Genomic DNA, 27,744 nt, shown 5'->3' with positions numbered 1-27,744 from the left:
TGGGCTGTTTTCAATCATAGGCCCCTTGCATATGAAACATACATGTGCTCTTTGATACACCTTCCTCATTGTACTAAAAATTATATTCCTTGTACAATACAGTACACTTGTTAGAGGGTGTTTTAAATTTGTTTTGAACATTTTTCCAGTAAGCAATGAAACAAAACATATGCACCCATAATGGCAAAACTGCCCAGTTGAGAACATTTATCATAAAAAGTCTACTCAGACTTCCACAGTCCACCATTATTAGTAAATATACACAATTCTACAGTCCACCATTATTAGTAAATATGCACAATTCCACAGTCCACCATTATTAGTAAATATGCACAATTCTACAGTCCACCATTATCAGTAAATATGCACAATTCTACAGTGCACCTTTATCAGTAAATATGCACAATTCTACAGTCCATATTCAGTGAATTCAGTTCTTGCCATAGCTGTCAACCTTAGCACAAAACCTGGACCTAAGCCAATAATGGGGAATACAGTCCCAAAAATAGGGACAAATTTAAAATATTCATCTTATAAACTTAGAAAATTGCTAGAAAAAAGGTTGTGCTACTATGTATTCTGAAGAACATGAAGTTTGAAATTCAAATGCGGTCAATTTTACTGCGGACAGAACAAAACAATTTTCAGCAGAGACGAGGGATTAATACTGCAGACACGTCTTTGTAAAATGGCAGGGCATCAGAGCAAATCCACACAAACACAGAGAGGAGATGCAGACTCCACACAGAAGCCACCCCAACCAAGAATCAAACCAGAAAACCTATAGCTGTGAGGCAACAATACTACCACTGCACCATCAAATCTGCAAGAAATTAAACATTCAGAAACCTGAAGTCTGAAATTCAAATGCCTGTCAATTTTACTGCGGACAGAACAAAAACAATTTTCAGCAGAGATGCAGGGATTAATACTGCAGACACGTCTTTGTAAAATGGCAGGGCACCAGAGCAAATCCACACAAATACAGGGAGGAGATGCAGACAGAAGCCACCCCAACCAAGAATCAAACCAGAAAACCTATAGTTGTGAGGTAACAATACTATCACTGCACCATCAATTATACAAGGAATTAAACATTCAGAAACCTGAAGTCTGAAATTCAAATGCCTGTCAATTTTACTGCGGACAGAACAAAAACAATTTTCAGCAGAGACGCAGGGATTAAAACTGCAGACACATCTTTGTAAAATGGCAGGGCACCAGAGCAAATCCACACAAACACAGGCAGGAGATGCAGACTCCAAACAGAAGCCACCCCAACCAAGAATCAAACCAGAAAACCTATAGCTGTGAGGCAACAATACTACCACCGCACCATCAATTATGCAAGGACTTAAACATTCAGAAACCTGAAGTCTGAAATTCAAATGCCTGTCAATTTTACTGCGGACAGAACAAAACCAATTTTCAGCAGGGATTAAAACTGCAGACACGTCTTTGTAAAATGGCAGGGCACCAGAGCAAATCCACACAAACACATGGAGGAGATGCAGACTCCACACAGAAGCCACCCCAACCAAGAATCAAACCAGAAAACCTATAGCTGTGAGGCAACAATACTACCACTGCACCATCAAATCTGCAAGGAATTAAACATTCAGAAACCTGAAGTCTGAAATTCAAATGCCTGTCAATTTTACTGCGGACAGAACAAAAACAATTTTCAGCAGAGATGCAGGGATTAATACTGCAGACACGTCTTTGTAAAATGGCAGGGCACCAGAGCAAATCCACACAAATACAGGGAGGAGATGCAGACAGAAGCCACCCCAACCAAGAATCAAACCAGAAAACCTATAGCTGTGAGGCAACAATACTACCACTGCACCATCAAATACGCAAGGAATTAAACATTCAGAAACCCTTAAGTCTGAAATTCAAATGCCTGTCAATTTTATTTAACATTTTTTAATCAGGACAGTCTGACTTGGAACAAATAAACAATTTTCAGCAGAGGCCCAGGAAGAAATAATGCAGACATGTCTTTGTAACATGGGAGGGCACAAAAGCAAACCCACACAAACACAGGGAGAAGATACAGAACCAACAAAGAAGGAACCCCAGCCAAGGATCAAACCCAAGAACCTGCAGCTATGAGGCAACAATGCTACTACTACACCATCAAATATCAAGCATTGCAACATTTACAAACCACAGATATTATGAGGAACAGATCAGATCGAATATGAGGTAAAAATCTGAAATTTTTTTACAAATGGTGGTGGGTAGGGAACTCAAGTCTTTAACACCTGCATACAGGGTACAGGGTTCAAGCCTGAGGCATTCCCTACCACACCACCATAAGCACCTGGGGCATTTACACACACACACACACACACACACACACACCAGTAAAGCACAAGCACCATACACAAACTCCAGTAAAGCACAAGCACCATACACAAACTCCAGTAAAGCACAAGCACCATTCACAAACTCCAGTAAAGCACAAGCACCATACACAAACTCCAGTAAAGCACAAGCACCATACACAAACTCCAGTAAAGCACAAGCACCATACACAAACTCCAGTAAAGCACAAGCACCATACACAAATAAAAAGCACAAACTCAAGCACCATACACAAATAAAAAGCACAAACTCAAGCACCATACACAAATAAAAAGCACAAACTCAATAAAAATAAACATTGTAAATTAAAAGGCACCTTACCTGAATGAATACATCCAGAGTTAACGTCCGTACATACATCCTTCCCGCGCAATACTGAAGACCCGTGAGATCCCAATGCTCCTTCCCGACGCCGACAAGATCTCTAAGGCTCTGTCCCGAGTCCCTGCTGCTCCTCTTGCAGTCCGGACGTGTCCCATAATCCTGGCGGGTCTGTGCACTGTAAAAGTGCACAGACGTCTCCTTGTGTCCCCCTATGGGGACGGCCGGGCTGCCTTGAGCATGCGCATAGACCGATAAGTCGGGACTCGGTCTATGCGTGAAGTCTGTGAATTTTAAAAAAATATTTTTTTTTATTTTTCATTTTTTTTTCTTTCTTTTTTTATTTTTGAGGGGGCTGCAGTCCGGCAGCCCTATGCCACGAGCCGCCCCTGCCTTCAGCCTAAATCTCTGACAGACCAGATGAGTAAGTCTTCCTCTGACCTCCATGAATGGAAGATAGCTATCACTCTTCCACAGCCTGACAATAAAGTGGGTGATCTTGGACTTAGATCTGCTCACTTTACTTCTGAATCACCAGCTCAAGAAATTCTACTCCAGTTACCCATGTAAGGAAATCTAAGTGGTGAGTGGAAGAGGAGCAATATGTGGACACTCTCCGAACTTATATATGCCAACTCCAAAGTCAGATAACAGAGGGGTGGAAAGTGCAAAGTCCTTCAGCACTGAAAATGGTTTCAGTGATTTTAATTTGCTCAAATAGTACTTGAAGAAACAGCTTTTTTACAGATGTTAGGTACTCAAGGTTCCAAAGGATGTGTGACAAAACCCAGAGGAGGAGATATTTCAGCATAACAAAGATAAAAGTTAGCATTCTACCCATTAAGGCATTCAATCACCTTTGGCAAAAGGGAACTGAAACACATCCTCTCACAAACAACAACCCAGTGATATATCAACAAACGGGGAGGGGCAGATTCCTACCTGTTATGCAGGTTAGCAATGCAAGAATATGGGTTGGCCCAGGAGATAAAAATTACCTTCAGGGCTTCTTACAACCAATATCGCCAGAACTCCTTATCACAGCAGCTCAACAGGACAGAGGCATACCCACACAAGTAGATGCTAAACAGAGATATGTTTCTGGCCTTATTGCACAAGTAGGGTATGCCAGAAATATATATTTTTTGACTCCCTAACAATGAGCTCAGAAAATGCAGCACTATTAAAGCAACAAAGGGGCCCTGGGTAGCAGACACTTTCTAGGTGTGTCTGTTTCTCTATACTTTCTGTTCAATAATATTACCCCCACAGTGAAATAAAAGACAAAAGAGGACAAGCCAGAAATGCTAATAAAGCTCCCATTTGGCCCAGACAACATTGGATGTTTTTGTAATATTCATTGTGGCAATACTGAACAATGGATATGCATTTGGTGAACACAGATGGAAGAGTATGGAATTGGTAGTGAGTGAGTGACTCCAGCCCAGAAGGGTAGAAAAATGCTGGACTCCTAAGTGATCCTGATATACAGGTAAGTAACTTGGAGGACCAAACTAGACAACCAGTCTCCTTCAGACAGACAAACAAGTATGCAACACACTGTGACTCTTTTAAAGGATTCTTTTGAAATGAACCAGTTTAGGCTGCTCATAGGGAGTGCTGTGCTGAAGTCTTTGTCTTTCTTTGGAACCAAAAAGAATCTTGAGTAAGTCAGCTAGCACCTTCTGGTCTGGTTGAACATCCTGGATGTCTGTTTTCTGATGGAAGTTTAACACCTCTTTTCTTACTGCATTCTTTTAATGGTTTGGGATATCTGGCAGATTAAGAGAGTGTGCTTGGGGAAGGGTGTGTAGGAGATTGTGTAGCCTCCTGATACTTGTCACGTGATGGCCATTCACATAGATAAGTGAAGGGAGATATGATCCTCTGCCTCCACAGTGCTATGCTTGGGAAAGTCTTCAATGACTAATCTGCTGTCACTGTAACAAGAACCATAGCACACAAAAGATTATGTACCTAATATAACATTGGATCTTTAGAATCTATATCTGTCCACTTCAAGCAGAAGAACTGATTGTCGGAGGTGATGCCAAGTCAGCAACTTCAGACCCTCCCCAAAGTTTGAGCTCCTCTCTTTATGGTCATAATGAACACTGAATCTCTCTCTTCCCAAGACTGTGCTTGCTACCTGCTCGCTAACAACCTATAGTGGCAAAAACATATACATCTACACATCACTTTGAGAGTGACAATAAGTCGCTTCCCCCTAAAGGCCTTGGATATAGTAATATAGGCCTGTGCTGAGGGGACAGCAAATTGGCAGGAGGAGGAAGGAGGGAGGGTATGCTGAAGTGGATGGAAATGGATTGAAAAGATCTAATTATTCCACACAGTAGAAGCATGGTTCCTAAAACGCTGCCTACTCTTAAATGCTAAAAAAACAAAACTCCTCCTCTTTAAACCTACTGCTAGGTCCCCCACTTTAGATTTCTCCATCTCATCTATTAATGGCACCCTCATATCAGCTGACTCCACTACCAAACTGTTAGGAGTCATGATCGACAACAACCTTACCTATGATTATCACATCAATAATACCATTAAAACTGTAAACAGAAAACTGGGCTCCCTCTACAGAATTAGAACATTCCTAACCCCGGCAGCCAAAGCTACTCTTGCCTACTCTCACCTTATTTCAACTCTTCTCTATGCCTCACCAATTTACACTAATCTGAAGTAAAACAATCTCTCAAATTGGCTAACACTTATAACAGTATTGCTAGATTTGTAACTGGCAATCAATTTAGAACTCACCACTGCCTGAACCTTCAGCAACTTCACTGGCTAGAATTAGAAAATATGCTGCTTCTCTCCCAACTTTCCTTTGTCCAAAGAGCTCTCTATCTACCTAATAACACTCCTGCACTTTCCAAACTTCTGACCCCTACTCTAACCTGAACTCACTTCGCTCCTCCACTAAACTTCTTGTAACTTTAACTAAATCCAACAACCTTGCTGGTGACTCCCTTTTCTCTAACGCCCTTGGTAAACACTGGAATCAACTTCCTACTGAACTTACTTCTATTCCAAATCCTATTCTGTTCAAACAAAAACTCAGAACTTACCTTAAAAATCAATGGTTATGTCCCTGTTGTAACCCCGACTAGATCTCCCTATAATCCCCTCTACTCCTCCCCCTTCCTCTCCTTCTTCCTTCTTTTCTTATACTAGCTTTATTATCATCACTTTATAAGTGCTAGCTCTCTAGTTTTCCCTCTCCATCTTTAGATGCCTTTCTTTTTCTGAAAATATATTTTTTACTAATCTACTCTCTCTATTTATTCTGTATATTTCCCCTTTCTCTTCTACTCTCCCTTATATAATCTTCCTATAAAACAATGTGAAATAAGTTAAAATTTTTATTTTGTGAGTGAGAATGATGAATCATATTTTGTCATGTTAATATTAATGCCTGTGATGTCTTCCTGCATATTTGCATATTCTCACCTCCTTCTCCATAAATATTTAAATGTGTTATACTATGAAACTGTGTTTATCTCTATGTGGAGCTTTTCTCCCCGGGTCTCTACTGAAAATGGAAATATATCCAGTTAGACTAGCCCGGTTAACAAATGTAAAATAAAATGTAAAATAAAAATAAATAAAATAAATAATTATTACGTTAAGAACATAACTTGCATATCTTTCATAATCCAGTCTGACCACATCCAACAGAAGGACAGTGTCCCTAGCAATATGTCTTGGGCAGCATTACAACAGAACACCATGAAGGATGGTGGCCAAAAGGAAGACCTTGATCTTCAGATCACATCCAGCATATAGTGTCCTGCAAAAGTGTGCAGTGAAGCTCATGCTCCAGCAGCACAACCATCACCCTCCAACACATTTCTAATAAGCCCTGTCCATCCATCCATCCATCCATCCATCCATCCATCCATCCATCCAATTTTTGTACATGGGGGAGGGGTGTCATTTCAACAGTTATAATAATTTAGAGGCAATGTTCATACTGCTGGGTGGCTAGCCCTGCCACTGGAATTGTTTTATTACTAGAAAGATATCAGTAAACAATGCAATTTGACAGCTACCTGAACAAAGCAACTTTGAAATAAACAGAATAAGCCAAAATATTTCCAAAGAGAATGAAAAGCTAATTATCCTTTCTATGATTTTTGGTTTTATGTAAACAGAATCTCAGTTGTCTCCAAACATCTAGGCAGTGCAATCTATACTCACGTTTAATAAGAAATTCACAAGATGGGTTGCAAACTGGCTCAAGGACAGAACCCACAGGGTCAGAGTTGCTGGAGCTATGTCAGACTCTAAGCCAGTCACAAGCGGTGTCCCACAGGGCTCAGTCCTGGGACCCCTCTTGTTCGGCATTTATTTTTCCGAGGTACAGGCAAACATAGGAGGATTGTGGCTGACAAAGTTCGCAGATGACTGCAAACTGGGCGCCATAATTGATACTCCAGCGGACACAAACATCCTTCAGAGAGGCCTCATAGAAACGGATAATTGGTGCCAGAGCCATGGCCTTAAGCTAAACGCCAAAAATGTATAGTCATACCCTTTGGGAAAAACAAGGTACCGACAAATTACCACATAGGCGGTAATCCATTAAGTACGGAAGAGGTAATCAGGGACCTAGGGACCCAGGTTGACAGTAACCTCTCATTTGACACTCACATTGCCAAAGTGGTTAGGAAGACCTTCTATATTGCCCACCTTATCATGAAGGGTTTCACATCTAGATCAAGAGAGGTCATTGTGCCCCTGTACTCTCCTCTTATCAGGCCAATGATTGAGTACAATGCCCCATTTGGGATGTATCTCACCCGACACCTGCAGCAGTTGGAAAGACCCCAAAGTTCCTCACCAAGAGGATAAAGGGTCTTAAACATATGTCATATGCTGCCCGACTGAAAAACTCCAGCTCTATTCAGTCGCATCGCCTACTCAGAGGTGATCTGTGCCTGATGTACAAGGCCATGTCCAATCCTGAATTAATGGACATGCTCCACCTCAGAAAATCCAAATCCATCAGAGCCACGAGAACAAGTGACTTAAACCTCAACACAGAAATAAACAGAACGTGCTGGAGGGACAGATTCATAACCCAGAGGCTCCCTACACTCTGGAACAGAATCCCAGTCCATGTTAGGCAGAGCCCCTCACTGACTCTATTCAAGAGAAATCTCGACGAGTGGATGGGAGATCGTAGGTTTACCCCGGGGGTCATCTCTTTGTCACTACTAGACAGAGGCATAGTAAACTAAACCCTAAAAGGGCGTAGTATTCTCATCCTAAGGGGTGGTGTAAGCCACATACACTCTGGCTAGGCTTATAAATGCCCTACGGCAGATAGCCTAGTACGAACCTATGAACCTAAAACTAGTAGATTAAGAGACTGGTTGAGGTTATAGTCTGAAGTTATTTTATGCATGAAGACTGGGTTAGTTTACAAGGTGAATCTGCCTGAGTGAAGGGTTAAATATGAAGATCAATGAGAGAGGATTTGTGATTCTGCACCCCTCCTAGTTGAAGTTATTATTACTAAAAACAAAATCTGCCAAGATAAATATTCCACATCAGCTATGGACACAGGTTTCAAAAAATACACTTCAGGGAAATACGGTTAAGAAGTAACAATAATTATTTAAAGGGACTGACAAATTTTAAAGTATTGTAGAATGAGGGAATATCATAGAACAAGAGGACCAACTGCAGAATTCTAAACAGAAAATAAGGGATTACCTCAATACTATGTATGAGTTTAAAAAGATTGCTGTTAAGCAACTGTTTTTTAATAATAACGACTCAGGCAGCAGAATCTGGAAAGGGCTGTCGCCAAGATTAGGGATCCTATAACAAAGGAAGGTAATAAGAGATCTTGCAGAGGTATTAGACATATTTTGGAAATGGTATGAAACTTTGTATAAAGCAGAGAAATATGGAAATCAAGAAAAGGTACAAATGGAAATGTTTATGGAAGAATTAAATATGCCAAGGTTAGAGGTAGATGAGGTTCAATTACTAACAGTTAGGATAATAACTAAGGAGGGTAAAGATCGATCAGATCCAACTTCATACAGGCCCATTTCAATACTAAACCATGATTATAAAGTATTTACGTCTATAATGGCTAAAAAAATGGCAAAAGTGACAGATACGGATCAATGTGGTTTTGTGGAGGGCAGACAAACATTTGACAACATTAACAGAACACCGATGATCCAGAGGGAGGCAGAATGTTAGAAAATGCAACTTGTAGATGATATTTTATACCTGACAAAACCAGAAAAGGACATTACAGTGCTGTGGAATATTTACAGACAGGATCACATCTTTTCAGAATACCAAATTAATGGAGCTAAATCAAAGGCAATAGTGGTAAATTATGTACCCACACACGAACTGGTTCAGCAATATCCATATTTAAGGGGACATGATAAAATGAAGTATTTAGGAGTATAGATTAAAAATGATTATGGTATGGCAGCTAAAGATATGTGGGAAGAGTAAGCAGTGTAGGGTGGAAGCCTGAACAGGAAAGACTTTTTACTGAAATGCCCAAGAAAGTCATCTTGGTATTCTCAGCAAACTGAGTCATATGAAGTCAGGAATGCTGGTATATGGCAATGCCAGATCTTGCAGTTGTAATAGTTCCTTCTACTGTGTTGTAAACCACAGGAAACCAGGAGCCTGTGAGACTGGAGGAATAATAGCCTGGTCACATACCTTATCCTTCAATGAATTTTCTGGCAGTTCTTTTGTCACATGTTACAATCTGTCAGATATGGCCTTTAGAAAATGCAATAGTTGAGTGACATAGCTCTGTACTCACAGAGACAAACTGTTGTTGGGCACAAAAACACACTTGCCAAACATGACCACAGACACAGACTCGTTGTAAGGGGATGGACAATAAGGCTGTGTGGATGGCAGCCTGATGGATGATTACTGCAGACACAGCAATATCTCGTTTAGGAATTTCTGCCCAAGCTGTGCACTTCTTTGGACGATGAAATCTTTAGCCCACCTTCAGAGGAATAAGTGCCACTGTGTCATGGCTCTCAAATGTTATTCTAGTAGTATCCTTAAAAATATCAATTAACGAAAAGGGCCTTCAGGGAAGACTGGGATAAACCAGCAGGCATGGGTAAAGACAGGAGGTCAGAGGGTCAGCACCCCACTTGCATTAATTGAAGGAACTCCTTAAACTTAGTATCACCTTTTTGAAATCGTAAAAGCTGAATCTTAAGTCATTATCCAGGCTCTCTATACAGGAGTAGAAAATTTACCCCAAAAAGCTTAGTCTTAGACAGAGATTTGTTACACTTCTTTCATTGTGTTTCTGAAAGTTTCCAGGGCCTTTTAAGATGAGGAGCAAGTGAGGATCCAAGCGGAAATGTGATGGGACAAGAAGGTGTGTTGCTGGATCTGGCAAATGGGGAGAAAGCTGAGAAAACAGACTCTCGAATACATCTAAATAACCTACAAAAGGTACCAGTACGGGTTCTGCATGAGCAAGAACTGATGTCACGGGGACTGACTCTAAAAAGCAGCAATCAGGACCACCAGGGCCATAGAAATGGTGTGATGAGGTACACATGGCTTCAGTGTTGGAGGGCCAGATACCAAGGCCATCAATGGTGGTACTGCCACTGTCATGAAAATGGATATCAGACCAAAGTTATTTAGTGCCAGCATAGTTGATATCTGCAATTATGGACTGCAAAATTCATTATCAATGGAAGATAAATATTAGGAAAACCTGTTTCACTTATAAGAGACAAAGCAACAGAAAGCTACAGCTAGAAGACTTAGCATCAGGATTGCTAGCTCTTAGTGTCAAAGAAACTGGTTCTAGGAAGAAGGTAGCACTGGGAGGGAACATGAAGAAAACTGTCCAAGAGCTGGATAAGCTAGTCTGCTATGAAACCCATCTTACATTTTTTGAGTAATTGAGCAATACGATGATGAGCTCAAAGAAGAAGCGGTTAAAGAAAATAGAATCCTACTTTCTTCTATTTAACTGCAAAAGTTTGTTCAAACATACTATGTGCCTACTACTGGTAGGCTCACCATATGGGTGACAGCTAGTGACACCCAGATGTGTATCCTATGGAGCTTGAGTATAACAAGACCACACTGTTATCCCTGGGTTGTACAGTTAGCCAAGGGAATTCAGTGTGTACAGGCATGTTTTCCCACAGATGGTTGCTACAGTGGTGTTCAGAAGAGTCACCATGGGGGTGGTTGCTCTACTGGGAGAGAGGGTAGGCCACCGTGCAGGAGCAACAAGCTGTCTCATTTCCTACCAACCCACTCTCAAAGTAGAGTGGATTAACTGACTGGGGATTCCTGGGCAGGAATTAATGGGCGGTTGGGCTCTTGCTTTCACAGGGATTCTGGACTCCCATGACCATAAAACAAATGGGCCAAATGGGTGCAGAAAGAGGATGCAATGGTATTGGTTTTGTGAAGAAATATATTAACTACACAATCAAATGTTTTGCCCTGCAAGCTGTCCCAAAGACTACAAAGAAACAACTTAGACATTCACCTACTACAGTACAGCGCTTTGTTGTGATACTTTACTATGAGAAATAGCCAGATTGGCCTAATGTATCTTTGTTATTTTTAAGAAAAGATATTAGTGTACCTGCACACAGAAGTTACTTATAATGTTTACTACATTAATGTTAAGAACAAAACACTAAAAAAATACAAAGTCTTCAAAAGTTTGATGATGATGTCAAACAGATGATACTGATGACAAATTTACCATTGTTACTCACCACAGAGCATTCTCTTTCAGTTTTGCATCAATGTCACCTATGACCTGCTGAAAATCTTGCTCTCCAGGAAAGGCACTTAAGGGAAGATCCAGCAAATGTTCACCATCCCATTCCATTGTTGGACTCTAGAAAAAAAAACAGACAGTTAAAGATAAAGCTACTGAGTCACATTTCACAATATATTTCAGTTTTGCTACAACGTCTCAAAAAATTTCCATTAACCCATAAAAGTAGGGAGGATTTTCTGTCCCCAGAATACAGGCAGTTTTGGCTACTTTTGCTCTTTGTGTTTCAAAGCCTGCCTCTCCATAATGGTTCCGGATTTTTTCATGAAATTTTCAGTGTGTATTAGTGGCATATCCAGCTATAGTTTTGTAAAGATAGGTGAAGGCTGCCAGCCTAGCCAGGTAGAATTTTGGAGATAATTCTGTCATCTGTAAATATTAATGTAAATCACAGGCTTGTTGTCTTAAATGGTAAAAATATTGTTACATGTGGAACTGAAAAAATGTAACAGTGCACTCTACTGACCAAGTAAAGCGTGTTGTAACCCTTTGATGTAAACATGGCTCCGGCCTGTCTAGATGAAGGAATTCTTGTTATTGTTTTAAGGGCAGAGTTAATGGCCAGAATTTGCATGCATAAATGTCCTTTATTGCTCTGGTTTCTGCCCAGAGGTGAAGAATGTAAATGTAGTTTCTGTTAGCCTGGGAACCCAGGGAAGTGTGAAGAATGATGTAATGTGAACCAGGAATGTTATTTTAAAAACAGAGAGAATCAGAGAGCATTAAGCGTTTTTGTCTTGACCATCCAACCACCAGCACTGTCTTGCTCTATATGTAAGTTTATCTTAGAATTGTGTTTTCTCTTAGAAATAGCTAGAAACTAGAAAGATTACACTATGTGTTTTATGTGATGTCAGAACAGTACTACTGAATTATTTTAAGTATTTCTCTGTGATCTCTGAACTCATGACTAGTACTGTGTAGTAAAACGTATTGTTTTGTGTTTTGACTATTTGTTATTAAATATTTTTAAACCCTGTCAACTGTGGCCGTTTTTGTAGAGATAATTTAAGCTCTTTAGAGTACTTGCATGCCTTTGGTAAAATTATATAAAGCCCCTCCAATAGCTTAAGCCGTTGGCTATACTACCAATTGGATAATAATATTACACAGTAATAATTGGACACCCTTTTAAGGGCTTATGAGTAGCTGATAAATAATAGTGGGTGGTGGCAGCTGGTACTACCGTACAGTCTGGGAAAAAGGGGGCACAGCTGGAGAACCTGTGCCAGCCTTCCCCAGGAGTGTCTGCGTGGTTGTATAAACTCTTCTCAAAGTGTGTGTGTGTGTGTGTGTGTGTGTGTGTGTGTGTGTGTGTGTGTGTGTGTGTGTGTGTGTGTGTGTGTGTGTCAGCTACTTGGGCAGGGACATGAAGCACTGGTTGGACAGAGATGGTGCTGGAGGTTTTAGCTTGCCCACTAGGCTGAGATCTGGACCCTATAGCTGTGCCAGTGGGGAGTCTTATTGGGGACCTGGAGAGCAAGGGAGCGACCAACCCCAGACTGACTGTGATCTCTGTGTGCTCTTAAGAGAAATTGCACTTTACTGTGTGCATTTGTTATCCTTTCCTCCTATAAGAGACTCCCCTTACTAGTGTTAGTGGTGAGGATTGAGGCTCCTTGATTGCTGGGCCAGGCATTGGTGGTATATCCACACCACATATTAATTGGTTTGCAAATACTAACTGGCTTGTAGTGGTGAGGGTAGAGTGAATTCCTGTAGCTTATGTACAGTGAGCTCTGAAGGTGTTTTGTACTCTAAATCAGAAACGCAGTGAATTTGTTTTATTTCTTTTGTTAGCTTAGTTAGTCAGGGTGAGCAGGCAGCATGTCAGCAGATGAGTATGGAAAGCTGACGAGGAGCCAGCTGGCAGAGTTGTGCCAGGCTAGGGGACTGGTGCATGGAAACCTGACAAAGGCAGACCTGATTGCAGCCTTGGTTACAGCTGCATCAGAAAACAGAAACCAGGAGGACAATCAGATTGGCAGTGGAGATATAATACCCTTGGAGAATGGACAGCTCAACCTTTCTACAGAGGACTTAAAAACCCATCTGGAGCTAAAGAGACTTGAGTTGGAGGCCAGGCATTTAGAGAGAGAAGCAGCTGAGAGACTGAGGAGTCTACAGGTTGAGGAGAATAAGAAACTGCTATGCCTGGAAGCTGAGGAAAAGGAGAGGCAGAGGCAGCATGAGAAGGAGATGCTGACTCTTCACCAGAGTCATGGACGAAATGGGGAAGGGAGTAACTGGACCCCAGAAGCACAAAAGGTCAGTAAATTTCTTCCACAGTTTAAAGAGGGAGATAATTTTGATAGCTTCATTCATATGTTTGAGAGGGTATGAAAACAGTATAGTGTTGACCAAAGGCTCTGGGTACGGTTCCTGACCTCCTTACTCCATGGTAAAGCTGCAACTGTTTTGTCAAAAATGCCTGACATTGCATGTTTTGATTATACTGCTGTTAAAAATCACTTGTTAGAATTGTTTAAGCTAACACCTGAAACGTATTGGAAAAAGTTTTGTGAGCATAGACGCAAGACAGATGAAAGTGTGTATGAATATGTTGCTGAACTGAGCACTTATTTTCATAGGTAGGTGAGTGGATGTCGGGTCACCACTTTTGAAGGACTGGCAGACCTTTTGGTGAGGGAACAAGCTCTTAGCACTTTGCCTAAGGACATGAGGATCTGGTTAGCTGATAGACAATGTGCTACTTCAGATGAGTTGGGGAAGAAGGGAGACCTATACCTGGCAAGCAGGGCAGCCCTGCACAGGAAAGAGGCCCCCAGTACTGCTCATGGGTCTAAAGGAACCCATGGTGGGCAGCACAGACTGCCCCAACAGAATCTGCCAGTAGTAGGGGAAGCCACTAGTCCAGGTACACGTCCAAGAGATAAGGTTAAATGTTTTGAATGCAACCAGTGGGGCCATGTGGCATACAGTTGTCCACGGAGGCAAGGTGGGGAACAAAAGTTGAGGGAGCCAGTAAGTGGGAAAGACAAAATGCCAACAGTAGGTTGTCTTGACACAACAAGCGTAGCAAACTACCATTCTGCAGATGTCCTGATAGGGAAGGATTTGGATGAGGCAGTACCATGTGTTTATGCAGTTACATGCAGTCAAGCTAGGAGACAAGCATGCAAGTCTGGTAGCCTGGGGAGACCCAGAGAGACTGCATACTTGCAGCCAGGACTGGTGAGATGGTTACTTCAGGGAGGGAGCTACCCTGTAGCAGTGAAACTGAAGGTGAGCCACAACTGCTTGGGAGTACCGATGGTCCCTTGGACAGACTGACTGCATAGGTAGAGGTGACTAGTAGTACCCAGGCTGACAGTGAGGCACCACTGTCAGAGGATGCCAGACTTCCTGTGGAAGGGAAGCTGGGAAGGGTTACAAGGAGAGATTTGAGAGAGGCTCAGCTCTCAGACCCTACATTGCAAGGCCAGAGGCCGGTAGCTAGGGAGGCACCTGATTCTCAAGGAGAGGGGGAATCCGTACACTGGGACAAAGGGTTACTGTACAGAGTGGACTGCTGAGGGAGGGCTAGAAGGTGAGAGAGTACAGCAGTTGGTAGTACCTAGAGCCTACCATCTGGCACTTCTAGCCATAGCCCGTGATATTCCCTTTGCAGGTCATATGGGCATAAAATGTACAAAGAGGCATATTATGCAGAACTTCTATTGGCCTGGAATATCCAGAGATGTAGCAGGGTACTGCAGGATCTGTGAGCGGTGCCAAAAGGTAGGCAAGGCAGGAGACAAGGTGACAGCTCCTTTGATGTCTTTGCCTGTGCTTGAGGAGCCATTTCAGAGGGTAGCTATGGATATTGTGGGTCCTCTGAGTACCCCAAGTTCCACAGGGAAAAAGTATATCCTAGTGGTAGTGGATTATGCTACACAATACCCTGAGGCAGTGGCTATGTCCTGCATTGAGGCAGAGAAGGTGGCAAATGCTTTTTTAGAGATTTTCAGCAGGGCAGGTTTACCAAAAGAAATACTGACTGACAGAGGTGCCAATTTCATGTCAGACCTGCTGGCTTGTCTGTGGAAGTCCTGTGGGGTGAAGCACATCAAGACCACCCCCAGTCTAATGGTCTTGTTGACAGGTTAAACCCTACAATCAAGTCCATGCTAAGGGCATTTGCAGATCAGTTTAAGAGGGAGTGAGACAAATATTTACCCCATCTGTTGTTTGCTTACAGGGAGGTTCCAAAGGAATCCACAGGTTTTTCATGCTTTGAATTGCTGTATGGTCATAAGGTGAGGGGACCTCTAGATTTAATTTGAGATGAGTGGGAAGGTGAGTGCGAGTCTCAAAAGAAGTCTGTTGTGGCATATATCCTGAACCTCAGGACAAGGTTCAGGGAACTCATGGGCTTGGCCCAGGAGAACCTGACAGAAGCCCAACAACAGAAAAAGGTGTGGCATGACAGGAATGCTCGAGCTAGAGAGTATGCTGTGGGGCAGCAGGTAATGGTTCTCATTCCTGTCAGACACAACAAGCTGCAAGCAGCTTGGGAAGGACCCTACAAAGTGGTAAGAAAGATAAGTGGTGTTAATTACATGGTGGAACTGCTAGGCAGAAGGCAGGGGCACAAACTGTATCATGTTAACATGATGAAACCATACCATGATAGGGAGGCCCTCGTACTGAGCATTTGCAGTAAACTGTAGGAGGAGTCTGAGGGAGATCTGAAGACTGATCTCCTCAGTGAGGCTCGGGGTGACACCTCAGTGGAAGGGGTAGCAATGTCCCAGCAGCTATCTCCTACCCAGATTCTAGAAATCTGAGCAGTGTTGCAGGAATTTGGGGACATGTTCACTGGGAAACCAGGGTGCACCCACATGGGGCAGCACCAGGTGGATATAGGACCCCAAAGGCCTATTAGGCAGGCCCCTTATGGAGTGCCTGAGAGAGTCAAACAGACTCTGAGGGAGGAGGTACAGGAGATGTTGGAACTAGGGGTGATTCAAGAGTCCAACAGTCCCTGGGCCTCCCCAGTGGTGCTGGTGCAAAAGAAGGATGGCAGCACCAGGTTCTGTGTGGACTACAGGAAATTAGTCACACAGAGTCAGATGCTTACCCCATGCTTAGGACAGACAAGGCCCTAGAGCAGCTGGGTGGGGCTAAGTATCTTACAACCATTGATCTTACCAAGGGTTACTGGCAGGTGCCCTTGACTCCCATTGCTAGAGAGAAGTCAACCTTTGTGACTCTTTTTGGCTTGTATGAGTTCACAAAGATGCCCTTTGGGATGAAGAATGCCCCAGCAACTTTCTAGAAGCTGGTAGATCACATCCTAGCAGGAGCAGGGGGGGGGTTGCCCTTGCTTACCTAGATGGTATTGCCATCTACAGCCATTCCTGGCCAGAGCACCTTCAGCATGTCAGGGAGGTGCTGGGCAGACTACAGAGGGCAGGGTTGACCATTAAGCTGAGCAAATGTCAGGAGACCTCTGCCATACCCACCTACCTAGGACATAGAGTGGGGAGTGGTAAGATAAGGCCAGAACTTGCCAAAGTGGAAGGCATTCAGGCATGGCCTGCACCTGTTACAAAAAGCAGGTGAGGGCATTTTTAGGGACAGCAAGGTACTACAGAAAGTTCGTCCCCAGTTATAGTACCATAGCTGTGCCCCTCACAGACCTAACAAGGAAGAACAGGCCAGATAAGGTAGTGTGGACCCCAGCATGTGAGCAGGCATTCCAGAAGCTTAAAGAAGCTTTGGGAGGACCCCTTGTGTTATCCAGTCCAGATTACAGCAAATCATTTGTTGTGCAGGTGGATGCTTTGAACCATGGGGTGGGGGCTGTACTTAGCCAGATTTCTTCAGAGGGGGAAGAGCACCCAGTGGTTTATCTCAGTCGTAGGCTCCAACCCAGGGAGGAATGCTATGCAGGTGTAGAAAATGAATGTCCAGCCATAGTGTGGGTACTGTAGAAACATCAGCTTTATCTGTATGGAAGGAAATTCACTGTTATGACAGATCACAACCCCTTAACATGGTTAAACAGAACCAGCCAGCAAAATGCCAAGTTGCTATAATGGAGCCTGGGGTTGCAAGCATATATGTCCGTGCAGCACCGCAGTGGGATTAGCAATGTCAATGCAGATGGGCTCTCAAGACAGAGAATGGGGTAAGGTACACTCAAGATAGACCTACCTCCCTCAAGCAGCATTTCTCAAGGGTCACTTGAAAAACTAGCTTGAGTTATCCAGGGGAGGACATATGTGAAGATAGGTGAAGGCTGCCGGCCTAGCCAGATAGAATTTTGGAGATAATTCTGTCATCTGCAAATATTAATGTAAACTACAGGCTTGTTGTCTTAAATGGTAAAAATAGTGTTATATGTGGAACTGAAAAAATGTAACGGTGCACTCTACTGACCAAGTAAAGCATGTTGTGAACCTTTGATGTAAACAAGGCTCCAGCCAGTCTAGATGAAGGAATTCTTGCTATTGTTTTTAGGCCAGAGTTAATGGCCAGAATTTGCAATGCATAAATGTCCTTTATTGCTCTGGTTTCTGCCCAGAGGCGAAGAATGTAAATGTAGTTTCTGTTAGCCTGGGAACCCAGGGAAGTGTGAAGAATGATGTAATGTAACCCAGGAAAGTGTGAAGAATGATGTAATGTGAACCATGAATGTGATTTTAAAAACAGAGAGAATCAGAGAGCATTAAGCATTTTTGTCTTGACCATCCAACCACCAGCACTGTCTTGCTCTATATGTAAGTTTATCTTAGGCTTGTGTTTTCTCTTAGATATAGCTAGAAACTAGAACTATTAGACTAAGTGTTGCTCTGTAATGTCAGAACTGTACTACTGAATTATTTTAAGTATTTCTCTGTGATCTCTGAACTCTTGACTAGCACTGTGTAGTAAAAAGTATTGTCTTGTGTTTTGACTATTTGTTATTAAATATTTTAAACCCTTTCAACTGTGGCTGTTTTTGTAGAGATAATTTAAGCTCTTTAGAGTACTTGCATGCCTTTGGTAAAATTGTACAAAGCCACTCCAATAGTTTTAGCCAAGGGCTATACTACCAATTGAATAATATTGCACAGTAATAATTGGACACCCTTTTAAGGGCCTTTGAGTAGCTAATAAATATTAGTGGGTGGTGGCAGCTGGTACTACCATATAGTCTGGGGAAAAAGGGGGCACAGCTGGAGAACCTGTGCCAACCTTCCCCAGTAGTGTCTGTGTGGTTTTATAAACTCTTCTGAAAGTGTATGTGTGTATCAGCTACTTGGGCAGGGACACAAAGCACTGGTTGGACAGAGAGGGTGCTGGAGGTTTTAGCTTGCCCAATAGGCTGAGATCTGGACCCTATAGCTGTGCCAGTGGGGAGTCTTATTGGGAACCTGGAGAGCAAGGGAGTGACCAGCCAGGACTGACTGTGATCTCTGTGTGCTCTTAAGGGAAACTGCACTTTAATGTGTGTATTTGTTATCCTTTCCTCCTATATGAGACACCTCTCACTGGTGTTAATGTTGAGGATTGAGGCTCCTTGATTGCTGGGCCACGGCACGGGTGTCACAAGTTCATAGCCTCAAAGATGAAGTAGTAGCTGCATTTTGAAATGTAATGAAAAAATATTTTTCCTCAATATATATACAAAGACTAAGACAAATTTTTTGCTAAAACACACTTTTTAGCTCTGGAATCACATAATCGTTATTTTTTTTATCACACACACACACACACACACACATATATATATATATATATATATATATATATATATATATATATATATATATATATTTTGTTTACTTTACTCTAAAGATAATTGAAAAGTACACATCTGTTTTCAGATGACTGGTCTGTAGAAATTGTACCCTGCCAGTTTACAAAAGGCATTCAGACTGAATTCCACCCTACCTTTAAATGACTCACACTTTCTATTATTTTAAGATATTTTTAGAACATTTTCTAGGTAAGTCTCTTTGACATTACTACTTTTGTTTTATTTTACATAGCCTAATAACTTTTTGAGAAAGGTAGATAGTGGGATCTCAAATGTGTGCGTGCCTCTCAGGGAATGCAAAATACACATATTTTGTGATAACATATGAAAATGGCAATAGCATTTTTTCTTCTTAGAATATATTTTTTCATCCTCATTTCATAAGAACATGAAATGATAAGAGTGCATATTAATGTAGTCATGGCTTGTAAACCAGTTTTTACTTCTGATATGACAACTCAGTAATGAAGTACTCTAGGTGATTACTATGTGCTTAGTGAGAATTTCAAAACCGTGCTTCCAATGAAAGTTGGGTATCAAAAATGTCAGTCTACGGCAGTGTACACTTCTAAAAATAAAACTGATGTACTGCTTATCTGTATAAAAGCACCCCCCCCCCATTTCAGGCTGCATTATGACACTTTCAGAGACTGCAAGCAGGATGGATAACTACAGAAAACATTTAAGACTCCTATTCAACACTCAGGGTTTTCACTGTATCACTGTGATGAATTTAACCCCACTGCATTTGTTTCTCAAACATTTAGCATGCTACCTATGGCTTGCTGCAAATGAAAAAATATATTTTCCTGGTGAAATATATAAGATGTTTACTTCTGATATACTGAAAACTCAATGAAGTATTTTAGGACATTACTGTATTCAGAATATTAAGCAGAAGTTCAGTACAGCACCCGCAATGAAAACTAAGTATAATGCAAAATGTCAGACAATGGCAGTAATGCATTACAAATGAAAACCACCAATGCCTTTACCGCCATTGTCTGACATTTTGCATTATACTTATATCACTCTCCCTGTTTGAAACTACATTATGAATCTTTCAAATAACAACAAAGTATTCAGCTATAAAACATACACAAGACCACCATTCTATCTTTAGAGTTTCCACAGAAGCATACCTTTGAATCTGACCACACAGCTTTAACTATTTGAAAGCACAGCACTGTAGCTACTGGATGCTACAGCTAAACTACATATTTTTTTTCTTTAGAGAAACAGAGTTTTCACTTCTGATCTAGTGACTACTCAGCAGAAAAAAATTACTAGGCCATTTTTCTTTTCTGCACACTGAGCAGGCATTTAAAACAGCACTACCAATGTAAATTGGTATAATGGAGGGAAAAAAAAAAGACTGCAACCATGAATCTCCAAATATAATGATTTGTCTGTAAAAGCACATATATGTACCGCCTTTGGAGATTTAATTATAAAACTTTCATGAAGAATCACAATGAGGACCAACTACAAAAGCTCTATACCATATTTCACCCCACACGAGTTGGTCATACATTTGATATGTAACTTATGCATATTGCATACGATAACAACAAATCTAGAAAATGTAATGGTCTTTTACTGCTGATGTAATGAAAACTCTGCAGAAAGTATTCAGGGACATATATGCACTTTGTATACTAACACAAAGTCCAGTGCAGCAGTAGCAGCAGCAACAAGAACAATGGAAAAAAAAAACAGTATAATGCAGAATCTCAGAATGTGGTAGTAAAAGCATATGTATGAAAACCTCTGGAGCCTCTCTACGGATGATTATATCTCAAGCTCCCTTTAAAATTTCATTATGAAACTTTATGGCAGTAAGAACAGGATGACTGGCTACAAAATGCTTGTACACTTCCTATCCTAACCACAGGAATTAAAGTGCAGCTCAGTGTTGAATATGATACAAACACCTTAGCTGAAAAAGTATGGCATTAAAGTCATATTTTACAATTACAGAACACACTTTTATGAAATATACAAATGTTACGGCTGTTATTATAATAATTTAATAATATATTCTATTCATTTTACCCAACCAGCATTTGTTCAGAGGTTAAATAACCTCCATGTCAAAACAAGGTACAGTGCTGGACTGTAACAAGAACAATCCTCTGAAAAGATAGATTTACTAGCTGTGTATAAGAGGTGGTGTGTCAGTTCACCAAAAGAAGTTCATAAAAAAATCAGGGAATTCTAATAAGACACTTGGGTGCAAAGTAAGCTCAAGTATGCTTTTCTATCCCCAAAGATTTTACTGCATCTCCAGTATGATTAACATGTTTAAGATGGGCTTTGTAAATGCACAGAATATAATATTCATTCTACACAGAGTAAAAGATATCATGTCTTGGACAGTGAAATAAAAAAAATATATGCTTTTGGTCTAATGGAAGTATTTAATGTAAATATATTGAGTACTTCAGTTTCTGCCTGCCTTGCTAGTACTGTTCTAATAGCCTCTTTACTGGAAAACCTATATGGTGCCAGACTGTGATAAACGCTTATGGAATCCAGGATATGTTAACTGTATATAACTGGCCATATAACAGTCTGCCAAGGCAGTTTACAATTCTAAACTCAAGGGCTTCTAACAAGATATTTTGGTACAAAATACAAACCTTTCCCAGTAGAACATGTCCCTTCTAAAAGGATGCATTTCCTTTGACTGTGAGGGTATCACATACTGGCCAAGTTGCTCCTCAGCAGATAATGTCCCTCCTCCAACAAACCATATGCATAATCATTCAAAACATATCCTAGAAATGGCTTTTGTCTTCATTCATTATCTGTCCCTATACTCACATTGGCTACACTTTTGATGTCTAACTGTAAAAAAAAAAAAATGAAAAGCAAAACAGCAACAGTAACATGTTTAAACTTGTTGCAACATTGCTGAACAACAGGTCTTATACTTTTGATTCACCAGTGCTTATTTAATAACTGTGTGATTACACATGCAGCATGTCTTCTCACCCCTACACTAAAAAGACATCCACCATCTATATACTCCACTGATGTCTAACTGAAGAAAATGGAGGAAATAATAACCACAGTAATTTATTTCAATCTGTTGCTCTACCCTATACAAAACATTAAATGACTGTTCATCATGAGACTTCCAAGATAGCTGCACATTGAGTAACAGCTTAATTTCATCTCTCCCAGTGTGAGAACAGAAACTCAGAAGAGAGAGCCAGTAAACTCATATTTGGGGGCAAACTTTAGTAACTGGTTAGTAAGTGCACTGCCTGGATGCCAGCAAAAAAAAAAGAAGAAATTCAGAGACCCTGAAATAAAATCAATCACAAAAGGTTAGGAAAAAACACTTGACTGGGAAGAATTATGCAGCTGTTTAGCAAAAAGCAGTACAAGCTCCAGCTTTGGTGCAAAGCATGACTTCCAGTAATCTAGAGGACAAAATAAGTCAAATGCACTCAGAGCTGATTAAAATAAATGGAACACTGAAAGAGTATATCAACCACACCTCTCAACTATCCAGATTTTTGCCTCATATTTTTGGTCTATTCCTCATAAAATTTGTGTCTTTCTGGTAAATCACTGGGATGATCTGAGGATTGAAGTAGCTAAATAATGGCATACATTTCAGTTTCAGACTTCAAATACTTCAGAAAATGTATATTAACTTAAACCCTGCTACTCTAGTAACTTTCTACGTTTATAAGAGCAATATTTAAAATCTGTCCCCATTTTTGGGCCTCTGCCCCCCCCAATTTTGTCAGGCTTTGTACAGATTTATTGCACTAAGAGATTGAGAGGTATGATATCAACTCAAATAACAAAAGGCTGTAAAAATGGATGAAGCTTTAAAAAGATAATCAGATGTGGTGATAAAGCTGCACAAATCAGAGGTTGAAATGAAGAAATGGCTGGCTGAATATAAGACTGCTCAAGAAGGGATGTTTCAAAAAATAACAGAATTAGAGGACAGAGCACATAGGGAGAACCTGAAACTTTCTGCTGTACTAGAGAAGCCAGAAGGAATAGACTGTATTAATTTTATGAAAGCACAAATAAGCAACTGGACTGGTATTCCACAGCAGAAGCTGTTAACTGAAAGGACACATTGTGTGTATGTTTCAAACTTGGCCAGGAGAAAGCCACCTAGACTTTTAATAAAAAAGATCAATCTTACTAGCAGAAGGAGATGATTGACAAAACAGCAGCAGAAGGACAAAGTACTAAAAGTGGGAGACAGTAGAGTGTTTGTGGAAAATGATTACTCACTGTACACCAGACAGAAGAGGAGTACATTTATTCCACTTATCAGGAAGTGTCAAGAAGTAGCTGCGAGATTCGAGATGCTGTACCCAGCTATTTTCAGAATATTCTTTCCTGGAGGGACCCAGGTATTTTCAGAATATTCTTTCCTGGAAGGAGAAAATCATTTTTTGATTCAGACCATACTAAAGGATGAAATATAAAAGCCTGTCTAACAAAAAGTGAGTTATGAAACAGAAGGGGATTCTGATACTTTTTCTTCTGGTAATAAAGATCACAGAGGGACTGTGCCAGAGAAACTTTTTGCAATGTTTCAAAGAAGAATTCTTGAGAGTCAGAAAAAGTGCAAGAGTCGACTAGAAGAACCAGGAGTATGTTGGAAATAAAGCAGAGGCTGGATTTGGCAGATAGAGATAAACACGAATAAAACTAGCAATTCCAAAATTGACAAATAAATGTGGGATTACAAAGCATTAATTATATTTGTGAAACATGACAGAATAAGAAAACCTGGCAATATTGGACTTTTTTTACTTTGTTGAACTTGTAGGAAACGCTAAAGAATATGCCCTACTTCATGCCATTAATGTTTTGAAGAACACTGAGGATGGAGGGAGGAAGAGGCAGGAAAGAATTAGCTGTAAGTAAAACAAACTTTTGTTCTTAACAGTAATATTTTTTTATAAATCATGATATAATCTGCATGTTATAAAGTAAAATTTTTCTCAGTTATTTTCAAGTGCAATGGGGATACTAAAGTAAACAAGTGCCCTTGTTTTTTTCCTTCTTTTTTCCTCTTGTTCAGTTTTAAAAAATGTAGGCATGGCAATGGAAAAAGAAAAGAAAAGTCTGGTTGAAAGAGCAGGATACAAGAAAATCAATGTGCTTTTCTCACTCTTGCATGACGGAATGACTGGATTAAGGCCCTTGGCTTGATATAGCAGCAAGTTTTAAGAGAAAGCAAATAAATAAAAAACAACATTACCTAGCAAATAAATGAGCGCTTGTAGAAGCAACTTTATATTTGGTACTTATGTCTCCATGGAGACAATCTGATAAAGAGCAATAAAAAACAGAACACTTATTTCTTTCAATGGCTAAGAGATAATGTTTTCTGAAAGCATTCAAGTGTTTTCCCCATATGGGAGAGTAAGAAAGATACAACAAAACCAAGCAGCACATAGTGGAAAAGTACAGTTGTGTACACCTCCCATAAAGGTAGATGTTAGAGTGTCTTCACTGTTGCAGTCATGACTGTAGGGTTCTCCCCTGCCGGCAGGCAGCCCCAGGTCGGCCAGAATCCCAAAGTCTGGGTCCGGCGTCGGCTGTTCAACCATGCTCCCTGACGTCAGAGTGCCAGGAGTACAAAGCTGACAGCCGACGCCATCTTCTCCAGTTTTTCTTGCCCCAGATGTCAGGAGTCCCAAAATGAAAAAGGTGCCAAAACCTTTGCAAATACACCTCAGAAGAATGGTGAAAAAAGAAATACACAAAAGTAAAAATAAGAGGGGACAGGAGGGAGGGAAACCCAGACTGCAACAGTGAAGACACTCGAACATCTACATTTATGGTAGGTGTACACAACTGTACTATGTTCATCGTGTTTCACTGTTGCAGTCATGACTGTAGGGTAGAATCCCAAAGCTGAAAGAAAGGGAGGTGGTCATAAAGAGGAAGGGGTGGCTAAAATGCCCTGCAAGATTGCAGAGGCAAAGCCTGCCCTAGACTTAGAGTAGAGAGGTAGATTGTAGTGCTTAGAAAATGTATGCACTGAACTCCAAGTTGCAGCTTCCAAAATATCCTTGGTAGGAACTCCCCTGAGGAAGGCTGCAGAAGTGGCAGCAGCTCTGGTGGAATGAGTCTGTATACTCCCTGGGATTTGCTTTCCATGGTGAGAATAACAAAATCTGATTCCATGAGCAATCCATTTAGAAATGGTCTGTTTTGAAATGGCTTTACCTTGGGAACTGGAAGCATAACAAACAAACAATTGCTCTGATTTTCTGATGTCCTTAGTTCTGTTCAGGTAAAAACGTAGCTGTCTGTGTACATCCAAGGAATGTAAGATCCTTTCCCCTTTATTTTGAGGAGTGGGGAAAAAGGTTGGCAAGTGTATAGTTTGATTTAAAGCCACTTTGGAAACCACCTTAGGCATGAAGGTAGGATTAGTCCTCAAAGATACCCTGTCTTGATGAAAAATAATATACGGTTCCACAGCCATTAGAGCTTGTAACTCTGAAACCCTCCTGGCAGAGGTTAGGGCTAACAGGATGGCTGTCTTCCAAGATAAAAACTTGATGTCAGAAGAAGCAGCAGGCTCAAAAGGAGGCAAGGTTAGTTTTTCCAAAACATAGTTGAGATCCCAAGCAGGAATAGGAGGAGATCTAGGAGGTCTTAAGTTCTTAGCTCCTCTGAGAAACTGTTGCATGAGCTGGTGGGAAAAGATGGGAGGGTCTGTATTATAATGAGCAGAAATAGCAGAGGCATGAATTTTAATGGAAGAGAAAGAGAGACCCTTATGTAAGAGATCTGTCAAGTAAATTAAAATTAAAGTAATGTTGGGAAGAAGAGGATCAGAATCCTGAGCCTGCATCCAGGAACAAAATCTTTTCCATTTTCCTGCATAAGATTTTCTAGTGCTAGGGCATCTGGCTTCTAAAATGACATCCATAACCTGCTTGGGCAGTAAAGAAGAAATTAAAGGCCCTGGATTAACCAGGCCACCAGACTGAGAGTTCTGACATGAGAGTGTAGAACCTGACCTTGATGTTGAGACAGAAGGTTCAGAGACTGAGGTAAAACCCAAGGGGGCTCCAGGCATAGGTTTTTTAGAGTTGGATACCAAAACTGCCGAGGCCAATTTGGAGCCAGCAAGATGATCATCTTGGGCTTGTCCTGTTTTATCTTCAATAAAACCCGTGGAAGAAGAGGGAGAGGCGGAAAGGCAAATCCCGAGAGGTTCCTCCAACTGAATGACAGGGCGTCCACTCTCCAAGCTTCTGTGTGGAAAATCCTGGTGCAAAAAGTCTGTAGCTGATGATTGAGATGGGATGCAAAGAGGTCTATGTGAGGACATCCCCAGACTGCTGTTATCATCTTGAATATTTTGGTGTCCAGCATCCACTCATGTGGATCCGAAAGATGTCTGCTCAGACTGTCTGCCAGGAAGTTTTGTTTCCCTGGTAGAAACTGAGCCTGAAGATCCAGATTGCAAGATAGAGCTGTGTCCCATAGATCCATGGCTAGTCTGCAAAGGGGGTAGGAATGAGATCCCCCTTGCTTGTTTATGTACCACATAACTGTGGTGTTGTCTGTCCGTATTAACAGTTGTCCTGGTTGTAAAAGATTCCTGAAGGCCAATAGAGCTTTCTGAACGGCTAACATTTCCTTTAAATTGATATGCAGGTGCTTCTGATCCTTTGTCCAAAGGCCCTGCAAACAATTGCCCTGAAAATGGGCTCCCCAAGCATAATCCGAGGCGTCCGTGGTTAGAATCTGAGAGGCAGGAGGCAGACGGAAGGGCTTCCCTTTGTTTAGAGCACATGCCCTGGACAACCAAAGAAATTCCTTTTGAAGGCAAGGAAGAACGGAGATCAGTATGTCTAAACTGTGGCAATGCTGAGACCATACACTTTTTAGGAACCACTGTATTTTCCTCATGTGTAGTCTTGCATATGGTACGAGAAGGACGCAAGAGGCCATGTAACCCAAAGCCTGCAGGAATTTCCTTGCAGATAGATGAGTTAGAGTTGCCAAAGTTCTGAAAGTTGAAGCCAGCTGTAACTGTTTTTCGGATGTCAGAAATGCCATCTGGGTTGTGGTGTTTAGAAGTGCACCCAGAAAAGTTATCTGTTGGGATGGTGTCAAATTTGACTTTTTTATATTTACAGAGAATCTCAGGAACTTGAGGAGGTTCTGTACAAATTCTAGATGCTGGAGTAAGACATCCTTGCTGTCTGCCTGAATGAGATAATCATCCAGATAAGGGTAAATTTGAATTCCCTTGAGTCTGCAGTAATCTACTACTGGAGCCAGGCATTTGGTGAAGACCCTGGGCGCAGCAGGTAATCCAAAGGGCAGCGCAGAGAATTGAAAGTGCCTCGATCCGGCTTTGAACCTGAGGTATTTTCTGCGATCCTGCCTGATGGGAATGTGTAAATATGCCTCCTTTAAATCCAAAGTTACC

General features: G+C 41.2%; 1 protein-coding gene across 1 annotated transcript in view; it reads right to left on the bottom strand.

The window, feature by feature from the left end:
* KIAA0825 (KIAA0825 ortholog) overlaps positions 1–27,744 on the bottom strand; it is a 1,661,419-nt gene that overhangs the window by 1,424,657 nt on the left and 209,018 nt on the right. The window contains exon 2 of the mRNA XM_044064463.1: positions 11,481–11,605. Within this exon, the coding sequence (XP_043920398.1) occupies positions 11,481–11,596 (116 nt within the window). The 5' untranslated portion in view covers positions 11,597–11,605. The remainder of the gene's footprint in view (positions 1–11,480; positions 11,606–27,744) is intronic.

The sequence above is a fragment of the Protopterus annectens genome, chromosome 2.part2 (genome assembly GCF_019279795.1).
Source record: "Protopterus annectens isolate FY-2018-M chromosome 2.part2, PAN1.0, whole genome shotgun sequence".
NCBI lineage: Eukaryota > Metazoa > Chordata > Ceratodontiformes > Protopteridae > Protopterus > Protopterus annectens.
The sequence above is the reverse complement of the archived record's forward strand: the minus strand, read 5'-3'. Positions and strand labels throughout refer to the sequence as shown.